The 20,813-nt window shown below is 42.8% G+C and overlaps 1 protein-coding gene across 1 annotated transcript in view; it reads left to right on the top strand.

Annotated features, from left to right (window-relative positions):
• Window positions 1–20,813, top strand: part of LOC143516410 (uncharacterized) — a 137,658-nt gene that overhangs the window by 36,934 nt on the left and 79,911 nt on the right. The window contains exons 20-25 of the mRNA XM_077007959.1: window positions 204–759; window positions 1,021–1,217; window positions 5,606–5,815; window positions 6,088–6,276; window positions 6,367–6,656; window positions 6,795–7,066. Of these exons, the coding sequence (XP_076864074.1) occupies window positions 204–759; window positions 1,021–1,217; window positions 5,606–5,815; window positions 6,088–6,276; window positions 6,367–6,656; window positions 6,795–7,066 (1,714 nt within the window). The remainder of the gene's footprint in view (window positions 1–203; window positions 760–1,020; window positions 1,218–5,605; window positions 5,816–6,087; window positions 6,277–6,366; window positions 6,657–6,794; window positions 7,067–20,813) is intronic.

The raw sequence follows: 20,813 nt of genomic DNA, 5'->3' as shown, positions 1-20,813 counted from the left end.
ATGTTGGACTCATGCATCCTGCCTCTTCTTGTGAAAAAATGTTTTGTGAAATTGGGTAGTTCAGTCAAAAAAAGTAAATGTCATTGAAGTTGATCTGTACATGTACTTCAAACTGACTAATGTGTCACTCTGCATAAGAGCTAAATATTGAAATAAATGCCAATTCTATAATAAACTGAAAGTTTTCCTTTTGTTTTCATCAGGTTGATAATGAGACCAGGAACCTTCCTGTCCTGCTCGACTCTGGCCGAGTGTCCATTTACTCCAGTGGACTGAACACTTTCATTACAACTGACTTTGGCCTTAGTGTGAGTTACGACGGCTCTTGGGTGGCACGGATCACTGTCCCACGAAATTACAGTGGAACCACGTGTGGTCTGTGTGGTAACTATAACGGTCAGACGAGTGACGACTTCCTCACAAGCTCAGGTGCACTGGAGACTTCAGCTTCCCAGTTTGGAGCCAGCTGGAGAGTCGAGAATGACACAGTGTGCAGTGATGGGTGTGGAGACTCATGTTCATCATGCCCAGACCAAACTAGGGCACAAACTCAGTGTGAGATCATCAGGGACAGACAGGGTCCCTTCAGCTTCTGCCATGACTATGTGGACCATCAAGCCTACTTCAATGACTGCGTATTTGATGTTTGCCTGTCTGAGTACAGTAACGATGTACTGTGCCGTTCCATCCAGACCTATGTCAGTGCCTGCCAGTCTGTTAATGCAATTATCTACCCCTGGAGAGAGAAGACAACCTGCTGTAAGTAACTTAGAGGTTATGAGAACTTAGAGAGGTTCCTATACAGTGTATCCCAGCCTGCATATATCAATGAGAATGTAAAATGTTGGCATGTATCCAGGATTGGAGTAGTAGATAAGGAACCAAAAAGATTGTAGGTAGGGCAGGGCTTTCCATGCAACGATGATTCATGGTCATTCTCCCAGGCTCATGGTAGCTAAACAAACATCTATACAGAAGCATTGTATGTGAGTTTTGTAATTCTGATTTTTTATTTCTCAGGCATGGATTGTCCTGTGAACAGTCACTATGAGCTGTGTGGCACAGACTGTGGGCACACCTGTGCCAGCAGCACTGAGGCTGTATGTGAGAGGACGTGTTCAGAGGGCTGTTTCTGTGATGAAGGCTTCATGAAGAGTGGAGGTCTGTGTGTATCAGTGGACCAGTGTGGTTGCCTCTACAGAGGACTCTACTTTCAGGTGACTTCTACATATTTTTAACTTGCTTTAAGGTACAGTGCCCTGCTATAACTTTAGATATTTGAAAGAACATGAGTTACTAATGTCTTAGCTGAAATGATTTTTCTCACCTAAGGAGATAAAATTTTTACATGCCTGCCTAATCCAATAAAGTATTTCTGATTCTGGAAGCTTTCAATTGTTGATTTCTGTGATGGGGTTACAATAGTATAGACAGAGCTTTATGTGCTAATATTTACAGTTAGCATAACATTATGAACAGCTATTTAATTTTCATGTGATTATTTTATTTTCCAGGTCATAAACTTATCATTGTCATCATCTTTGTCCTTCTTCTATGTAAGAAGATATTAAATTCAGAGATCAAATGTTTAGTTTTGGAAAACCTTTGGACAATTAAATCTTAAATTTGATAAAAATGTGATTTCTCTTCGACAACTGTATTATTAAGATGTGCATGAAAAGGCTGTCAGTAACTTGATCTTATAATGCGATGAGTACGTGAACGCACACACCGCATGAAAACAGAGAGAGAGGTGGACCCAAGTGCTGGTCGAAGCTGATAAATAAATGACTATAGCCACTAGTCAGTGAGATAGTGAGGCAGACAAACACCAATGGACACAGACACAGGGTTGCCAACTCTCACGCAATGAGCATGAGACATACGTCTTCACACGCCATTCATCCGATTTCTCACGCTGAAAAAAAAAAGTTTATTTATCTCTGATCTACATCTATGATTCAATGTGTTACAAGTTCGCTCTGGTGCCAACCACTGGTGATTGATCGCTTTAGGCACAGCATAGAGGAAACCTAAAAACATATAATAATTAATGTGTCCATTTGATGACACCCCCCCCCCCCCAAATAAACATATAACAATTAATGTGTCCATAATAAAATAAACTCAACCGTAGAAACACGGGTGATTAATCTAGCCACTAGGGTGCACACACCAGTGTATTTTAGTGCCGGTCCCAAGCCCGGATAAATAGGGAGGGTTGCGTCAGGAAGGGCATCCGGTGTAAAAACCGCCAAATCAAATGATGCGGATCAAAAATAGAAATTCCATACCGGATCGGTCGTGGCCTGGGTTAACAACGACCGCCACTGGTGCTGTTGTCCAACAGGGCATTAGTGGAAATTGGACTACTGTTGGGACAAGGAGGAGGAGGAGAGGGGGGAAGAGGGTTCTGAAGCTGAAGGAGAGGAGGCAGAGCAGGAAGGTGGAGGTTAGAGTTGGTACGTTGAATGTGGGCTCTATGACAGGTAAAGGGAGAGAGCTAGCTGAGATGAAGAGGAGAAGATAGATATACTGTGTGTACAGGAGACCAAGTGGAAGGAGAGGAAGGCCAGGAGCATTGGTGGTGGCTTCAAACTCTTCTACCATGGTGTAGACAGGAAGAGAAATGGAGTAGGGGTAATCCTGAAGGATGAGTTTAGTAAGACTGTAGTGGAGGTAAAGCGAGTAAGTGACAGGGTGATCTGTGTAAAGTTAGAGATTGATGGGGTGATGATGAATGTCATCAGTGCTTATGCTCCTCAGGTAGGTTGTGATGTGGAGTAGAAATAAGAATTCTGGAGAGAGATAGACAAAGTTGTTTTGCAAGTTCCTAAAGAAGAGAGAGTGGTTATTGGAGCAGATTTAAATGGACATGTTGGTGTAGGGAACAGTGGTGATGAGGTGGTGTTGGGTAGATATGGTGTTAATGTAAGGAATACGGAAGGACAAATGGTGGTAGATTTTGCTAAAAGGATAAAGATGGCTGTAGTTAACACTTACTTTAAGAAAAAGGAAGAGCACAGGGTAACGTATAAGAGTGGGGGAAGATGCACACAGGTTAACTATATCCTCTGTAGGAGACGAAACCTGAAAGAGGTTAGTGACTGCAAGGTTTTACCAGGGGAGAGTGTAGCTAAACAGCATAGGATGGTGATATGTAGGATGGTTTTGGAGGTGAAGAAGAGGAAGAGAGTGAGAGCGGAACCTAAGATCAGGTGGTGAAAGTTAAAGGATGAGGACTGTGGTGTAAAATTCAGGGATGAGGTGAGACAGGTACTGGGTAATTGTGGTGGTGGTCTGGATACCTGGGATGAGACTTCAAATGCAGTGAGGGATGTGGCTAGGAAGGTACTTGGTGTGACCTCTGGACAGAGGAAGATAGACAAGGAGTCGTGGTAGTGGAATGAGGAAGCTCAGGAAAGTTTGAGAGGAAAGTGGTTTGTTAAAAAGAATTGGGATTTTCAGCGAGATGAAGAAAGTAGACAGAGGTAATTCGGAGAATGAAGTGTGGTAAGGCAGTTGGACCGGATGATATTCCAGTGGAGGGATGGAAATGTTTGGGAGAGACAGCAGTGAAGTTTTTGACTGGGTTATTTAAAAGAATCTTGGAAGGTCAGAGAATGCCTGAGGAGTGGAGATGAAGCATAATTGTGCCGAATTTCAACAATAAGGGCGACATTCAGAGCTCTAGTAATTACAGGGGAATAAAGTTGATCAGTCACAGCCTGAAAATCTGGGAAAGAGTAGTGGAAGCTAGGCTTAGAGGAGAGGTAGAGATTTGTGAGCAGCAGTATGGTTTCATGCCAGCTAAGTGCACCACAGATGCTATGTTTGCTTTGAGAGTGTAAAAGTATAGGGAAGGACAGAACAAAGCTTATGATAGAGTACCGAGACAGGAGCTGTGGTATTGTATGAGGAAGTCAGGAGTAGCAGAAAAGTATGGGAGGGTGGTGCAGGATATGTATGAGAACAGTGTGACAGCAGTGAGGTAGGAATGACAGACGGGGGTAGGACTACATCAGGGATCAGCACTGAGTCTCTTCCTGTTCGCAATTGTCATGAACAGACGGACGGACAAGGTTAGGCAGGAATCCCCTTGGACTATGATGTTTGCTGATGACATTGTGATCTGTAGTGAGAGTAGGAAGCAGGTGGAGGTGAGCTTGGAAAGATGGAGATATGCTTTGGAGAGCAGGGGAATGAGTGAGCAGGAGTAAAACAGAGTACATGTGTGTGAATGAGAGGGCAGACAGTGGACTGGTCCAGTTACAAGGAGTTGATTTGGTGAAGGTTGACGAGTTTACCTACTTAGGGTCGAGGATACAGAGTAATGGAGGAAGTGGAAGAGAGTGCAGGCAGGGTGGGGTGGATAGCATAAAGTGTCTGGGGTGAACTAGGGAGTTTTTCTTTGCCACTGTCGCCCTTGGCTTGCTCACTGGGGGCTAGGACTCGGCACTTGTAAAGCTGCTTTGTGACAACAACTGTTGTAAAAAGCGCTATATAAATAAAATTTGATTGATTGATTGATCTGTGATAGAAGAAGAAGAAAGAAAGAAGAAGAAGAAACATGGGAGATAATAATAAGAACTCAAAAGACGTGGAAAACTCAATGCGTGTAAAACAAACCAAAGACAACAGTGGAAGTAACTGGCTGGCTGGCAAATGTCGCAAGAAACAAAAAACCCTTCCATTTACATTTATGGCATTTAGCAGATGCCCTTATCCAGTGCGACTTACATTTTTATCTCATTTTTATACAAGTGAGCAATTGAGGGTTAGGGCCTTGCTCAGGGGCACCTCAGTCATGGCCTCAGGTCTGGGAATCAAACCTGTGACCCTCCGGTCACAAGACCAGTTCCCTACCACCAGGCCATGACTGCCCATACATACCTTCCCAAACTAAAAGTAGAACAGATAGGAATGGAACAGTGGTAGTAAAACTTGAGATGGGCCGAGCCGCGGCACAGCAGATAGAGACCCGAATAAATGAGAGAGGTACGAAAGAGAGAGTGAGAGAGGGAGGTGGCGAGACACCTTGAAATGCAACGCAATGACAAAGAGCAAGAGAAGGCTGAGAGCACAAAGGCATAATACCAAAACGATTCAGCAGTGATCTGTCACTCACTTCCTTAAGTAGGGAGGAGAGCAGGTGTGACCAGTGGCGGCCTTAGCAATATGGGGGCTCAAGGCGAAATTAGCTAGGGGGCCCATCAACATTAATATGGGAGAAATAAGTCAGCTAATCAGGAGGCCCCTACAGTGGGTTACAGTGGGAGGGGCCCAAGGCACGCCTTTATGCAAAGACCGCCTCTGGGTGTGACAGATCACAGCTGATTGTGCTGACTCCGTCTAGTGCTGACTCATGAGCTCCCTCCTGTGGTGACCGGAGGAGCCGCATCCGAGCTAGGCCTGACAGATCTAAATGGTTTTCTCTGCCTCAGAATGGTTATAAAGTCACAAGGGGCATCTTAAGTGTGACCCCAATGTGAAACCTTAAACAACCTCCTTTGCTTCACACCATCTTACAGTGGGGACACATTGGTATTATAGTAAAAACCTACAGTATTTTCATTAGCATGGCATCAGGATTTATTTCTTGCAGCTAGGTGAGCAGTTCTGGACTCCAGGATGTTCCCAGCACTGTGAGTGTTCTGCGCCCAATGAGCTGAACTGCGTCTCCACCTCCTGCTCTCCCTCTGAGGAGTGTGCAGTCAGGAATGGGCAGCGTGGCTGCTACAGCCAAATGTCCTCCTGCATGGTGTGGGGAGACTCCCATTACCTCACCTTTGATGGAGCTCTCACCACCTTTCAGGCAAGAACGGGCCATTTCATTGCTCGGAGTTTACTTTGGAGAAACTGCTAATATTACAATATGGCATATTTACAAACAGGTGCATTAAATGCTGAAAAAAACAATGAAAAATACACATAAATGGATGATAAAATTACAAACATAAAGTCCTGTGCCTTAAAGTAATATGATCTCAATGTGCCCTGAAATTTAGCTTCTTCTTTGGATATCACGTGATAACTTTTGAATAGAAAGCTGTTCACCTCTAAAACATCCTGAAATTATTCTTCCAGGGCACTTGTTCATATGAGATTTCCCACACCTGTGGGTTTGTGGGTAACAGTGACCTGGGATTTCGTGTGGTGGCCACTAACATAAACCATGGGGACATGGACATGTCATCTGTGTCTGTAGTGGATGTGTGGCTAAATCAAGGAGCTCAGCACACACAGATCTCCATTGGGCAAAATGGGAGAGTGAAGGTATTCATTAATATTATGCATTGTATTCCCCTGCTTATAAAATGACATTTTTCCATCTTTCTATTCTTACTGACTTTTTCAATTTTGCAGGTTGACGGCAATATTGTGAATTCATCTGCTTTTCAAATAGGCCGTCTTGCTGATGTTCACCAGGAGCTAAATTTTGTGGTTGTGAATGTATCTCGTGAGCTCCTGGTCCACTTTGATGGTAGTTCTACACTTTCAGTGAGACTGGGCCCAAGTTTCCATGGATCTGTGTGTGGAATGTGTGGAAACAATAATGGAGACCCATCAGATGACAAGACTTTGCCCAGTGGAGCTCTGGCCTCCAACGACACTGTTTTTGGAAACAGTTGGAAATCAAATTCCAGCAGCCCACGGTAGATGGCTATTTTTACATTTGACAGAAAGGGCTTATTTCAAAGGGCTTATTTTTAAGTACCTATATTCTACCATACCTGTTTAAGCATCTTGATAAACTTCCTATTTTAAACTCCTGAACATCTCATCTTTTACAGATGTGGTGCAAAAAATCAGACACAAGATATAAATGAGTGTCACCACAGAGAGGAGTACTCGGACATCTGCAGCATCATCACTAACACCACTGGACCCTTCCACCTCTGCCATGGCCATGTCAACCCTGCCCCTTACTTCACTTCCTGTGTGTATGACCTGTGTGCCTACCCATCAATCAATCACATGCTGTGTTCAGCCTTGGAGGCCTATAAGGCTGCTTGTTCCATGCTACAACTACAGATCTCAGACTGGCATTCTGACTTATCCTGCTGTAAGTTTGCTTTTTATTTATTTTTTGAGCGGTACATTTTTTTCTTTATCTATGTAAGTGGATGGTATTTATTTGTATTATTCCAAAGTATTATAACTTTGTATATTGTTTTATATTTTTATATATCAGTGACTGTCTAATTTACTTATATAAGTAATTATTATTATTGTTATCACTATTGTACTGTATTATACAGAATTGTTTTCATTTGATCCATACATAAAAACATAGTTGTCCTCCAAAGATGGGGGGGTGTGGAGGTGGGCCAAAAAAAAAACAAGATGTGTTGTAACCACGAATCATCGTAACTCGGTACCTCGGTACTGACGTACCCCCTGTGTGTGTGTGTGTGTGTGTGTATATATATATATCTATATATATATATATATATATATATATACACACAGTATACCTTCTCAAAAAATTAGCATATTGTGATAAAGTTCATTATTTTCTGTAATGTACTTATGACGTCGGCTGCAGCTTGAAGGACGAGACACAAATCCAGGCTTGGTCACGGACGTCACTTTTATTGAGACAACGAATAGTGCCGTATGCGCACGTATAAACATTAACAAACGTGAAACGTTCAGACTCAGACAACGACAAGCACAGGACACTGCGCAAGCGCACATTAAATAGACAAACCACATTAGCCCCACGTGATTACGAGACAAGCCACAGGTGAGACAGATTATCACAAGACGTAACCACAACCACGAAGATCCACAGACGCAGACGATACACGTGGACAACGTAAACACATGCCCATAAGGGAGGGGCCGGGGTCCTGACCGTGACAGACGCCCCCTCCAAGGGCACTACCCGTCCCCGGGTGCCAACAGGACTAAGTGCCCCGAACCCACGTCAATGGGCGGATCCGACACGCTCAGTCCTGCGTCTGGGACGTGACCGCCCTCGGCGAAGCGTCCTCTACGAACCACCTAGAACACCCTCCCTGGGAAGACGGGGGAAAAGACGTTAGACAAACACAATGGAACAGACACGAATACACACACAGGCACATTCACACACATAGGCACGAACGGGAAAAGGGGGTTAGGCAAACATACGGGAACAAACACGAAAACAGGGACAGACAAACATGAAACAGGCGCCAGGCTGCGCACCAGGAGGAGAGCTAGGAGGGGAGAGTAACCGGGAGCTGCAGGTGCTGTGGGGGACGGTCCTCCTCCAGCCTTCGCTGCGAACCCTCCACCTGGTGCAGCACGACTGGCGGACGCGTCTGGTGCAGCGCAGCCGGTCTTTCTCCTCGGTGAGCCGTAGGGCATTCCCCCTTCTCCTCGCAACCGCCCTCTGGAGCCGACAGTGTGGTCCTTCCCCTCCATCTCCATCGCCTCGCTGCCCTGGCTCCAACTCATGGGCTGCTCCGGGCTGCCACCCCGGGAGTAGTCCATCTCCTCTCCTCCGGAGCGATCGGAGGATGGGCCCACCTCTGGAGTCCACCTCCGTTTCACAGTCCTGGCAGATAGCTCCGAGGGGGGAAGGGGCTCTCCTCTTCCTCCTCGGTGTAGGAGCCCTCCGACGGAGGGTAATCTTCCTCCTCCTCCTCATCGTAGTTCACGGTGGAGGCGTCGCACACCGACGGAGGGTAGTCTTCCTCCTCTCCCTCACAGTAGTCCATGGTAGGCGCGGAACAGACCGAGGGAGCAGGTTCTTCGCCCTCCTCTTCCTCCTCGCCCTCCGACTCCTCCGCCTCCTCCGCCTCGAACTCGCTCTCGGGGGTCTTCTCTGTAGAGCAGAGTTTGAGGCAACCCACCCTCAGGCGCGAGAGGTCTCGGGATGGAGAGAGGTGCTGCTCTCTCCACCACCGTTCCGCGGCTTCGCGAAAGCTCTCTGCCTGCTTAGCATTGCAGGCTTCTCACGCCTGATGCAGCATGGCCCTGCAGAACGGGTCCTGCTCCAGCTGCGCTAGAGACGGTGTGGCTTTGCGGCGTGGGGGTTAGGAAGAGGCACAGTGATGCCGCTTGCTGGGGCGCTGGCCCTTCTTTGGCTGCGTCGTGTAGCCTGGCATTCTTTGGTGTCTCAGAAGGCTCGTCGTTCTGTGACGTCGGGTGCAGCTTGAAGGAAGAGACACAAATCCAGGCTTGGTCACGGACGTCACTTTTATTGAGACAACGAATAGCGCCGTATGCGCACGTATAAACATTAACATAAACGTGAAACGTTCAGACTCAGACAACGACGAGCACAGGACACTGCGCGAGCGCACATTAAATAGACAAACCACATTAGCCCCACGTGATTACGAGACGAGCCACAGGTGAGACAGATTATCACAAGACGTAACCACAACCATGAAGATCCACAGACGCAGACGATACATGTGGACAACGTAAACACATGCCCAAAAGGGAGGGGCCGGGGTCCTCACCGTGACAGTACTGAAAAACATTAGACTTTCATATATTTTAGATTCATTACACACAACTGAAGTAGTTCAAGCCTTTTATTGTTTTAATATTGATGATTTTGGCAAAAAAAAAGTACTATATTTCATCCGACCAATAAAAGAAAAGTGTTTTTAATATAAAAAAAGTCAACCTTCAAATAATTATGTTCAGTTATGCAATCAATACTTGGTCGGGAATCCTTTTGCAGAAATGACTGCTTCAATGCGACGTGGCATGAAGGCAAACAGCCTGTGGCACTGCTGAGGTGTTATGGTGGCCCAGGATGCTTCGATAGCGGCCTTAAGCTCATCCAGAGTGTTGGATTTTGCGTCTCTCAACTTTCTCTTCACAATATCCCACAGATCATCTATGGGTTTCAGGTCAGGAGAGTTGGCAGGCCAATTGAGCACAGTAATACCATGGTCAGTAAACCATTTACCAGTGGTTTTGGCACTGTGAGCAGGTGCCAGGTCGTGCTGAAAAATTTAATCTTCATCTTCATAAAGCTTTACAGCAGATGGAAGCATGAAGTGCTCCAAAATCTCTTGATAGCTAGCTGCATTGACCCCCCCCCCCCCCCTTGATAAAACACAGTGGATTAACACCAGCAGCTGACATGGCACCCCAGACCATCACTCACTGTGTGTACTTGACACTGGACTTCATTTTGGCATTTCCTTCTCCCCAGTCTTCCTCCAGACTCTGGCACCTTGATTTACGAATGACATGTAAGTACTTTGGATCACTGAGCAACAGTCCAGTGCTGCTTCTCTGTAGCCCAGGTCAGGCGCTTCTGCTGCTGTTTCTGGTTCAAGTGGCTTGACCTGGGTGGCACCTGTAGCCCATTTCCTGCACATGCCTGTGCATGGTGACTCTGGATGTTTCTACTCCAGACTCAGTCCACTGCTTCTGCAGGTCCACCAAGGTCTGGAATCGGCCCTTCTCCAGAATCTTCTTCAGGTTCCAGTCACCTCTTCTCATTGTGCAGCATTTTCTGCCATACTTTTTCCTTCCCACAGACTTCCCACTGAGGTGCCTTGATGCAGCACTCTGGGAACAGCCTATTGATTAAGAAATTTCTTTCTGTGTCTTACCCTCTTGCTTGAGGGTGTCAATGATGGCCTTCTAGACAGCAGTCAGGTCGGCAGTCTTATCCATGATTGTGGTTTTGAGTAATGAACCAGGCTGTGAGTTTTTAACACTAGAAGCGCCAAAGCTCCGGTCATTTGACCGCTGTGACGTCTACTAGAAGCGCCGCCTCTGGTTGACCTAATTATACCTAGAAGCGCAGAGCACCGGTCACTTGACCGCAGCAGCACAAAAAAAATAATATCTTTGCACCGGATCCAATTTCAGAACCCTCCTTTCATGACTTTCCCCAGAATTGTCCTTTTAATAAACTAGTATTTTTACATTGTTAAAAGAAACCCTGCACATGCTAGTTTCAATCGATTTCGCTCATATCTCTGTAATATTGTCGTCGTCGCCTACACTTCAAGACTGTGATTCTCTTTTCTGCCAGCGGGTGTCGCAAAGATTCGTATGTCATTTAATATTTAGTATAACTAAATAAAGATCAATAGTTTTCAAAACTAAATTATTCACAAAGTTCAAACTGATTATTGTGTAAAGACAAAACGGAATTCGTCCGTTGAACGAAAGTGAAAGTGTTTCACTTTCCAAAGTCTTAAAATATATACTTTATTTATTAATATTATTTAATATATACTATATACAAGTTTACATCAATGGTTTTCAAACCATGAGAGAGTCTTGCTTTGCCTAATAAATGCTTTAGTAGTTTGCAGGAATTCTGCAAATGGTAATTAGCCTACTTATCAAGTCAATATCTCAAAGAAATGATCTCTCGGGTATAATCCCTCTTTGCCAGGGCTAGCTGTTAGACACATACATTATGTATGGCTGTATGGCATTACAAAAGAATTAAGCAGAATGCAAGTTACATATGTAAATGCATACCTTTGCGAGCGAAACTGAGATGATGGCATGGGCGGTGCTGTTATGAACACTTTATTCACAATAGCATTCATGAGGCAACGCAAGCTATAAATTCGTCAGCACGCGGCTACACAGTTTGCTTGAAAGCTCGGTTTGGGTGATCGAACAGCAACACAGTTTGCTTGAAAGCTCGGTTTGGGTGATCGAACAGCAACACAGTTTGCGTGACTCCTCGGTTTGGGCATTTGAAAGGTTGCATAGTGCAATTCAATACATAAATGGAACTTAATTTGAGGTGGGGAACGAAACTTGTGCAATATACGCTAAAGAGAGACGGGATGCACCCGTTGTTGGCCTGTAGCTGTGTTCTACAACCTCCAAAACCTGGCTGTAATTAATAAATATTGTTCAAACAGTGCATGAACATTAACCACAGCGGTGGAGGTTTATTCTCAAGTTCACAATTCACTACATAAATGGAACTTAATTTGAGGTGGGGAACGAAACTTATTCAATATACGCTAAAGAGAGACGGGATGCAACCGTTGTTGGCCTGTAGCTGTGTTCTACAACCTCCAAAACCTGGCTGTAATTAATAAATATTGTTCAAACAGTGCATGAACATTAACTACAGCGGTGGAGGTTTATTCTCAAGTTCACAATTCACTACATAAATGGAACTTAATTTGAGGTGGGGAACGAAACTTATTCAATATACGCTAAAGAGAGACGGGATGCACCCGTTGTTGGCCTGTAGCTGTGTTCTACAACCTCCAAAACCTGGCTGTAATTAATAAATATTGTTCAAACAGTGCATGAACATTAACTACAGCGGTGGAGGTTTATTCTCAAGTTCACAATTCACTACATAAATGGAACTTAATTTGAGGTGGGGAACGAAACTTATTCAATATACGCTAAAGAGAGACGGGATGCACCCGTTGTTGGCCTGTAGCTGTGTTCTACAACCTCTAAAACCTGGCTGTAATTAATAAATATTGTTCAAACAGTGCATGAACATTAACCACAGCGGTGGAGGTTTATTCTCAAGTTCACAATTCCCTACATAAATGGAACTTAATTTGAGGTGGGGAACGAAACTTATGCAATATAAGCTACATGTAAATCACCGAATGATGATAACGCTCGGTGATAACACGGTCGTTAGGACGTGGGATCACACATCGACATCGGCTATTCACCGATCAAACACCTCATTTGAAACGGCAACACAATACGGCGAGATAAAAAAGTGAACATTAGAGAGGAGAGAGGCAACTATATTCGTGAAGCCATCCGTATCATTTTAATAATTTTGCGTTTTGTTACGCAAAGGTACATAGCCTACCTTTTATAATGATATTTTTGTAATTAATTTAGCCTATTTATGCTTTTTGTTCTTTGTCTAACACAAAACATTATATACATTTATTTGTAGATTTGTTATGTTCACCATAGCCTACAATTCACTAACATACACAACTTTTAGACATTAAAACTTGAAATGGCGTAACATTGAGTATACAAACAAACTTGCTTTAGCTCGGTCTGCGGGCTTCACTTTGCTACTCTGATTACTGAACAAGCTTTCTGTGGATGTGGGGGTGGAAGGCTGCAGCGCAGTCTGTTGAATTAGCAAGACAAAAGACGTGAATGCTTCACAGTGGGGGTGCGGGCCAGTGGGTTAGTGGTGTGGCGAACGAACATGATAATCTAGTGACATATATGCCAACAGAATAACACACAGACAAATAAGCAAACTATTACACTAACCAAGCAAACTATTACACTAACCAAGAAACAAAACTGAAACTATATTTAGCATTTACATTTTCGCACAAACCAGGAAATGCAATATTAAACTAAACAAAACTGGCAATGGGGTAGCTACTGAGAACAAGGTCACAAGGCACTGATTCTAAAAGGTTTAGTCACATTAATTTGTTACCATATTGACGTTACGTGCACCATTACGAATATTTTGTTTGGGCTCATTCTTCCTTTTGTGCAAAACGCCATCTAGCGTTAATTATGTGTCAGTACCAGCTCCCCTGTGTAAAGACTCAGCGGTCTTTTGACTGCTCGAGGTGCGCTTTAAGTAGGTGAAAACAACACAGCGCTAGTAGGAGGTGGTGAAAGCGGTCAGATGACCGGCCCTCCGCGCTTCTAGGTATAAGTATGTAAATGAGGCGCGGCGCTTCTAGTGTTAAAAACCTCAAGAATCTTTTGCAAGTGTTTAGAGTTAATTCGTTGATTCAGATGATTAGGTTAATAGCTCGTTTAGAGAACCTTTTCATGATTATGCTAATTTTGTGAGATAGGATTTTGGGTTTTCATGAGCTGTAGGCTATGCCAAAATCATCAGTATTAAAACAATAAAAGACCTGAAATATTTCAGTTGGTGTACAGTGAATCAGAAAAATTTTTATCATTCCATTATAGAAAAACATTATGAACTTTATCAAAATATGCTAATTTTTTTTAGAAGAACCTGTCTATAAAGCCTTCCAAAAATTGTAGATGTCAGGTTATGAAAAAAATTAGTATTTACAATTTTGATTTCAATCAATATTGAATTTTTTATGTGAATCACTTTATTAAAGAAATATAAGTTGAGAAAAGATGTTTATTATAAATATATTTTAAAGCATTCCACCTTTATTTAACTTTCTTGATTTTTCCTCTATTTTGCATGGGTGGAACCTTGTGAAGACCTGAATTGCACTAAGCATGAGTGGTGTTATCAGACCGACGGACTCTATGGCTGCTTTAATAATGAGAATCTTCCAACAAATTACAGTTCTAACCCATATAACCAACATCACATCAAATGCTTAACTATAAAGATAACAGCTACCACTCCAACAATCTCCAATAAAGCAACAACAGCTACTTCAGCAGACCAAACAATCTCCAATACACAAACTTCTACTGCAAGAAGAACAGCTTCCAGTCCAGTTACAATCTCCACTAAGTATCCAACCATTACACCTCTGAAGACCTCGAAATCAGAAACAACTGGTACCAAACCAGAGACAACATCTAACATTGCTATGTCCTCAAGTACAAAAACATCAGCTAATACTCCAGAAACAACAAAAGAGCCAAGAACTGCCACTGTAAAGACCTCCACTGCAGAGACAACTGGTACAAAAGAGGAGGCAAAAGCTACCACTTTTATGACCTCTAATACAAAGACATCAGCTAGTACTCCAGAAACAACAATCTCCAATAAAGACATAACAGCTACCAATCTAAAGACCTCCAAATCAGAAACAACTGATACCAAACAAGTGACGACAGTACAAACTCATGAATTCATGAATTCATGTACAAACACAACAGGTTCTACTCATGAAACAACAATTTCCCTTGGAAAAATGTATAGCACTCCTCAGACAATGTTCTCCATTAAAGAGACAACATCCACCACTCTAAAGTCCTCCCTGAAACAGACAACAGGTACAACTTCTGAGACAACACCTACCACTCTAACAACATCTACAACCAGACGAATACCTTCCAGTACAGAGACAATATCCACTCCAAAGATAAACCCTACCAGTCAAATTACGCCAACTACAAAGACAACATCTACATATCCACAAACAACAATATTAACTGCACAGCCAACAACTTTCTCTCTAATGACCTCCAATGTAGAGACAACAGGAAATAGCCTAAAGACCTCCACTCCAGACACAATTGGAACCAAACTGGATACAACAGCTACAACTATTATGACTTACAAAACAATGATATCAGCTAACACTCCAGAAACAACAATATCCACTAAAGATACAACAGCTACCACTTTGAAGACCTTGACATCAGAAGGAACTGGTACCAAAGCAGAGACAACAGCTACCATTATCACCTCACTTACAAAGATATTAGCTACCACTCTAGTAATGTTTTCCACAAAAGAGCCAAGAGCAACACATCTAAATTCCAACACTCAAGACACAACAGGCACCACTTCAGAGGCAACTCCTATCACTCTAACAACCTATACTACAAGAAGCATACCTTCCAGTCCAGAGACAAATGTACAGGCAATAACTACCCCTACAAGTCTGAAGACCTCTACTCAAGAGACAATAGGAATCAAACTGGACACACCGGCTACCACTATGACTTCCAATACAATGACATCAGCTAACACTGATGAAATGTCCACTAAAGATAAAACAGCTACCTCTCTGAAGACCTCTACATCAGAAACAACTGGTAGCAAACTGAACACAACTGCTACAATTTTTATCACCTCACATACAAAGACATCAGCTACTACTCCAGAAACAATTTCCACTGAAGAGACAACAGCTACCACTCTAAATTCCAACACTCAAGACACAACAGGGACCACCTCAGAGACAACAGCTATCACTTTAACAACCTATACTGTGAAAATAGCTTCCAATCCAGAGACAATGTACACTCCACATATAAAACCTACAAGTCTAATTACCCCCACTACAAAGACTACTTCTACAATTCCAGAAACAACATCAACTCTAAAGCCAACAACTACCCATCTAATGACACCTAATGCAGACACTTTAGTTAGCAGTCTGAAAACCTCCACTCCAGAGATAATTGGAAACAAACTGGACACAACAGCTACCGCTATTATGATTTCCAATACAAAGACATCAGCTAACCCTGATGAAACTATAATGTCCACTAAAGATACAACAGCTACTGCTCTGAAGAGCACCACATCAGAAAGAACGGGTACCAAACCAAAGACAACAGCTACCATTGTTATCACCTCACTTACAAGGACATCAACTACCACTCCAGAAACAATAATTTCCACTCTAAATTCCCATACGCAAGAGACAACAGGTACAACATCAGAGGTAACGCCTCCCATCCTACCAACCTCTACAAGAAGAAGAACAGCTTCCCGTCCAGAGTCAATGTCCACTCCAAATATAAAACCTACCAGTGTAATGACCCACACTTCAAAGACTACATCTACATCTCCAGAAACATCAACTGTACAGCCAACATCTACCTCTCTAATTACCTTGAATGCAGACACAATAGCTACCATTCTAAAGTCCCCCGCTCAAGACACAACGGGCATCACATCTGAGACAAAAGGTACCACTCTAACAACCTCAACTAGAAGAAGCATAGCTTCCAGTCCAGAGACAATGTCCACTCCAAAGATGAAAACAGCTTCCATTCCAGAAACAGCAGTCTCTATTAAAGGGACATCAGCTGCTTATCAAACTAACTCTACTACAGCATCAACAGCAACCAATAAATCAACCAATAATTCAGACACAACAGCTAACATTTTGATGTCCTCCAGTCTAAAAATAAATGATACAAATCTAGAGACAACAACTCCCACTCCAATAAACTCAACTACAGTAAGGAGACCTACCACTCCAGTGACATCAACCGCCATTCCAGAGATAAAACCTACAACTCTGACAGCATACACTACAGAGAGAACAGCTACCACTCCAGAAGCAACAACCTTCAATCCAACAAAAATCTCTGTCTCTCTAATGATCTCCACTAAAGACAAAACTACATATCTAACACAATCCACTATAAATACAACTGTAGTCACTCTAACAACCGATGCACACAAAACAGCTACCACTCCACAAACACCACTCTCCATTTCAAATAGTACATATACCACTTCAGAGACAAACATTTCTAATATAAAGGCAACTGCTACTTATCTAACAACGTTGAGTACAGAAACAACGGTACCCACCATAATGGCCACACAGAAAAAGACATCAGATAACACTCCAGTGAAAGCAATCTCAAGTTTAGAGAACACAACTACCTCTCTAACAACCTACATACCAGAGTCAACAGCTGCCACTTCAGAATCAGGAATCTCCACTAAAGATAAAATAGGTAGCCCTCTAATGACCTCCATTACAAAAAATACAGTAGTGACTCTAACAAACAACGAGTCTGCCAAGACTCAAGAAACCTCCTGTCCAGAGAAAACTGGTGACAATCCAGACACATTTTGCATTCTAATAAATTCTACAAATATAACAGCTAACTCTCTAGAAACAAAGATCTCCACTACAAAGACAAGACCTATGACTCTAATGACCTATATTCCAGAGGTAAGAGGTACCATTACAAAGAGAACTCTACTCTACACTACTCTAGCTACCAACAATGTAGACACAAAAGTTCACAATCTGACGACCTCCACAAGAGACACAAATGGTTCCAGTACAAGTACAACAGCTCCCTCTATAATAACCTCCACTACAAGGAAAACAGCTGCCATTCCAGTGACATCAACTTCCATTCCAGAAACAATAGCTACCACTCTCAGGACAACACTCTCCTCTCCAGACACAATAACTACCAATTTACCAACCGACAGTCCAGAGATAAGAGGTACCATTCCAACCAACTCAACAACAAATAAAACAGCTACCACTGAAGAAGCTACCATGTCTATTCCAGAGACATCAACAACCTATATAATGTCCTCTACTACAAACACAACAGTAGCCACTCTTTGGACAAACAATGCAGACACAACAGTTAACAATTTGACAACCCACACCAGAGACACAAATGGTACCGATCCAAATACAACAGATTCCACTATAATGACTTCCACTACAAAGAAATCAGCTGCCACTCCAGAGCCATCAACTTCCACTCCAGAAACAATAGCTACCACTCTAACAACCTACAGTCCAGAGATAAAAAGTACCATTCCAACCAACTCAACTACAAACAGAATAGCTACCACTGAAGAGGAAACAATCTCTACTCCAGAGACAACAACTACCTCTATAAGGACCTCCACTAAAAACACAACAGCATCCACTCTTGGGACAAACAATGCAGACACAAAAGTTAACACTTTGAAGATCTACACCAGAGACACAAACAGTACCGATGCAAATACAACAACTTCCACTATAATGGCTTCTACTACAAAGAAAACAGCTGCCACTCCAGAGACATCAACCTCTATTCCAGGAACAATAGTTACCACTCTCAGGACAACAGTCTCCTCTCCAGACACAATAACTACCACTCTACCAACAGACAGTCCAGAGATAAGAGCTACCATTCCAACCAACTCAACTACAAACAGAACTACTACTGCAGAGGCAACAATCTCTACACCAGAGACATCAGCTACCTCTATAATTTCCTCCACTACAAACACAACAATATCAACTCTTGTGACAAACAGTGCAGTCACAACATTTAACACTTTGATAAACTACACCAGAGACATAAATGGTACCGATCCCAATACAACAGCTTCCACTATAATGACTTCCCCAAGAAAGAAAACAGCTACCACTCCAGAGACATCAACTTACATTCCAGAAACAATAGCTTCCACTCTAGGAATAGCAATCTCCTCTCCAGAGACAATAACTACCACTTTATTAACCTATACTCTAGAAACAACAGCTATGATTCCAGAAACTGCAATCTCCAATACAGTGACAAAAGATACATCTCTAATGACTTCCACTAAAAAAATTACAGTAGCCACTCTAATTAACAATACATCATCAGTATCTGACACTCTGATTACTTCCACTCCAGAGACAACAGCTCCCACTTTAGTTACCTCCACTACAATGAGAACAGCCTCCACTCCAGAAACAACAATCTCCACTAAAGATTCAACAGCTACCACCCCTAAGACACCGATCTCCCTTTCAGCTACCATTCTTATCAGCTCCACTATAGAACCAACATTAGTCACTCCAGTTAACAACAGTGTAGACACAACAGCTAACAATCTGTTGACCTCCACACCAGAGACAATTGGTACCAAACCAGAGACAACAGCTCTCACTGTAACGACCCCCACTACAAATACAACATTTACCACTCCACATACATCAACCTCCATTCTAGGGACAACCACTCCAGAGATGAATGCCATTCACATGATATCCACTACAGAGAGAACAGCTACATCTTCAGAGCCATTGATCTCCAATTCAAATACAAAAGCTAAAACTCCAATGACGTCCATATCAAAGACAACAGATACCACTCCAGAGAAAATAATCTCCAGACCAGAGACAATGACCGCTGCTATAAAAACCTATATTCCAGGGACAACTGCATCCACTTTAGAAACAAGAATTACCTTTCTACCACCATCCACTACAGCTTCAGTGACCCCCATTCCAGAAACAGTTGGTACCCTTCCAAAAAAAACATATACCACTTTAATAATCTCCACTACAAAGGCAACAGTTATTACTCCACAAACAAAAACCTCCACTGAAAAGACATCAGCTACTGATGCACAGACATTGGCCCCCATTCCCGAGATGACAGATATCACCATAAAGACCCCCAATATACAGACAACAGGTACAACTTCAGAGACAACAACCTCCATTAAAGAGATACCATCTACCACTCGAATGATCACTACAGAGACAACACCTTCCATTATAATTACCTCCACTCCAGAGACAACAATTGCCACTACATGTAAATGCAACATTTCCAGTCCTGCTGCTCTTATTAAATTTGGATAATAATTTAATTGGATTAAGAGTCTTACCTTTTCGTTTTTATAGCAATGGTGGACCCCTGTGAGGAGCTGAACTGCACTGAGGATGAGTGGTGTGGAGAGACAGACGGTGTCTATGGCTGCTTACGTACGGTGGCTTTTCTTATCCTCAAACCCTCCTGAACTATAAAACCTTCCTGAACAATATTTAATTATTGTATTTCTATTAATATATTTAGCGTGGGTGGATGCCTGTGAGGAGCTGAACTGCACTGATCTTGAGTGGTGTAGGCAGACAGATGGTGTTTATGGCTGCTTTGATAATGAAACTCATGCTACAACACAACCAGAACCTTACGGTAAAAGCCATCTTACAAACATATCTAATACGTCACTACTTCGACAACACCTAACACACTACTGAATACCATTACAGAGTCATCAGCTACCACTGAAATGATCTCAACTCCAGAGACAACAGTCTTTACTTCAGGTAGACACAAGTTGCGCAGTCTTGCTGCTCTTATTTAGATAATAACTTAATTGGTTTTACATTTTTATCTTTTTCATTGTTGGGTTTTTTATAAAACGAAAAAAAAATTCCCTCCACATTGTAGTTAATATTTGTCCTCTTCATAGCAATGGTGGACCCCTGTGAAGAGCTGAGATGCACTGAGGATGAGTGGTGTGGAGTAGGGTTGCCACCTGGGGGGGCGGCGAACGTAAAATATTACCGGAGGGGTTTAAAATGGACACAGTGAGAAAAAAAAAACATGAAACAAACAGTGTGCAGAAACAGTCTGAATCGTGGTTTGAACTAACCTAGTTTTTTTGCCGGGACCGAATATTAAAATGAAGAAAA

Source organism: Brachyhypopomus gauderio, chromosome 6, assembly GCF_052324685.1.
Source record: "Brachyhypopomus gauderio isolate BG-103 chromosome 6, BGAUD_0.2, whole genome shotgun sequence".
Taxonomy (NCBI): Eukaryota; Metazoa; Chordata; class Actinopteri; order Gymnotiformes; family Hypopomidae; genus Brachyhypopomus; species Brachyhypopomus gauderio.
This window is presented reverse-complemented; position numbering and strand designations above follow the sequence as displayed.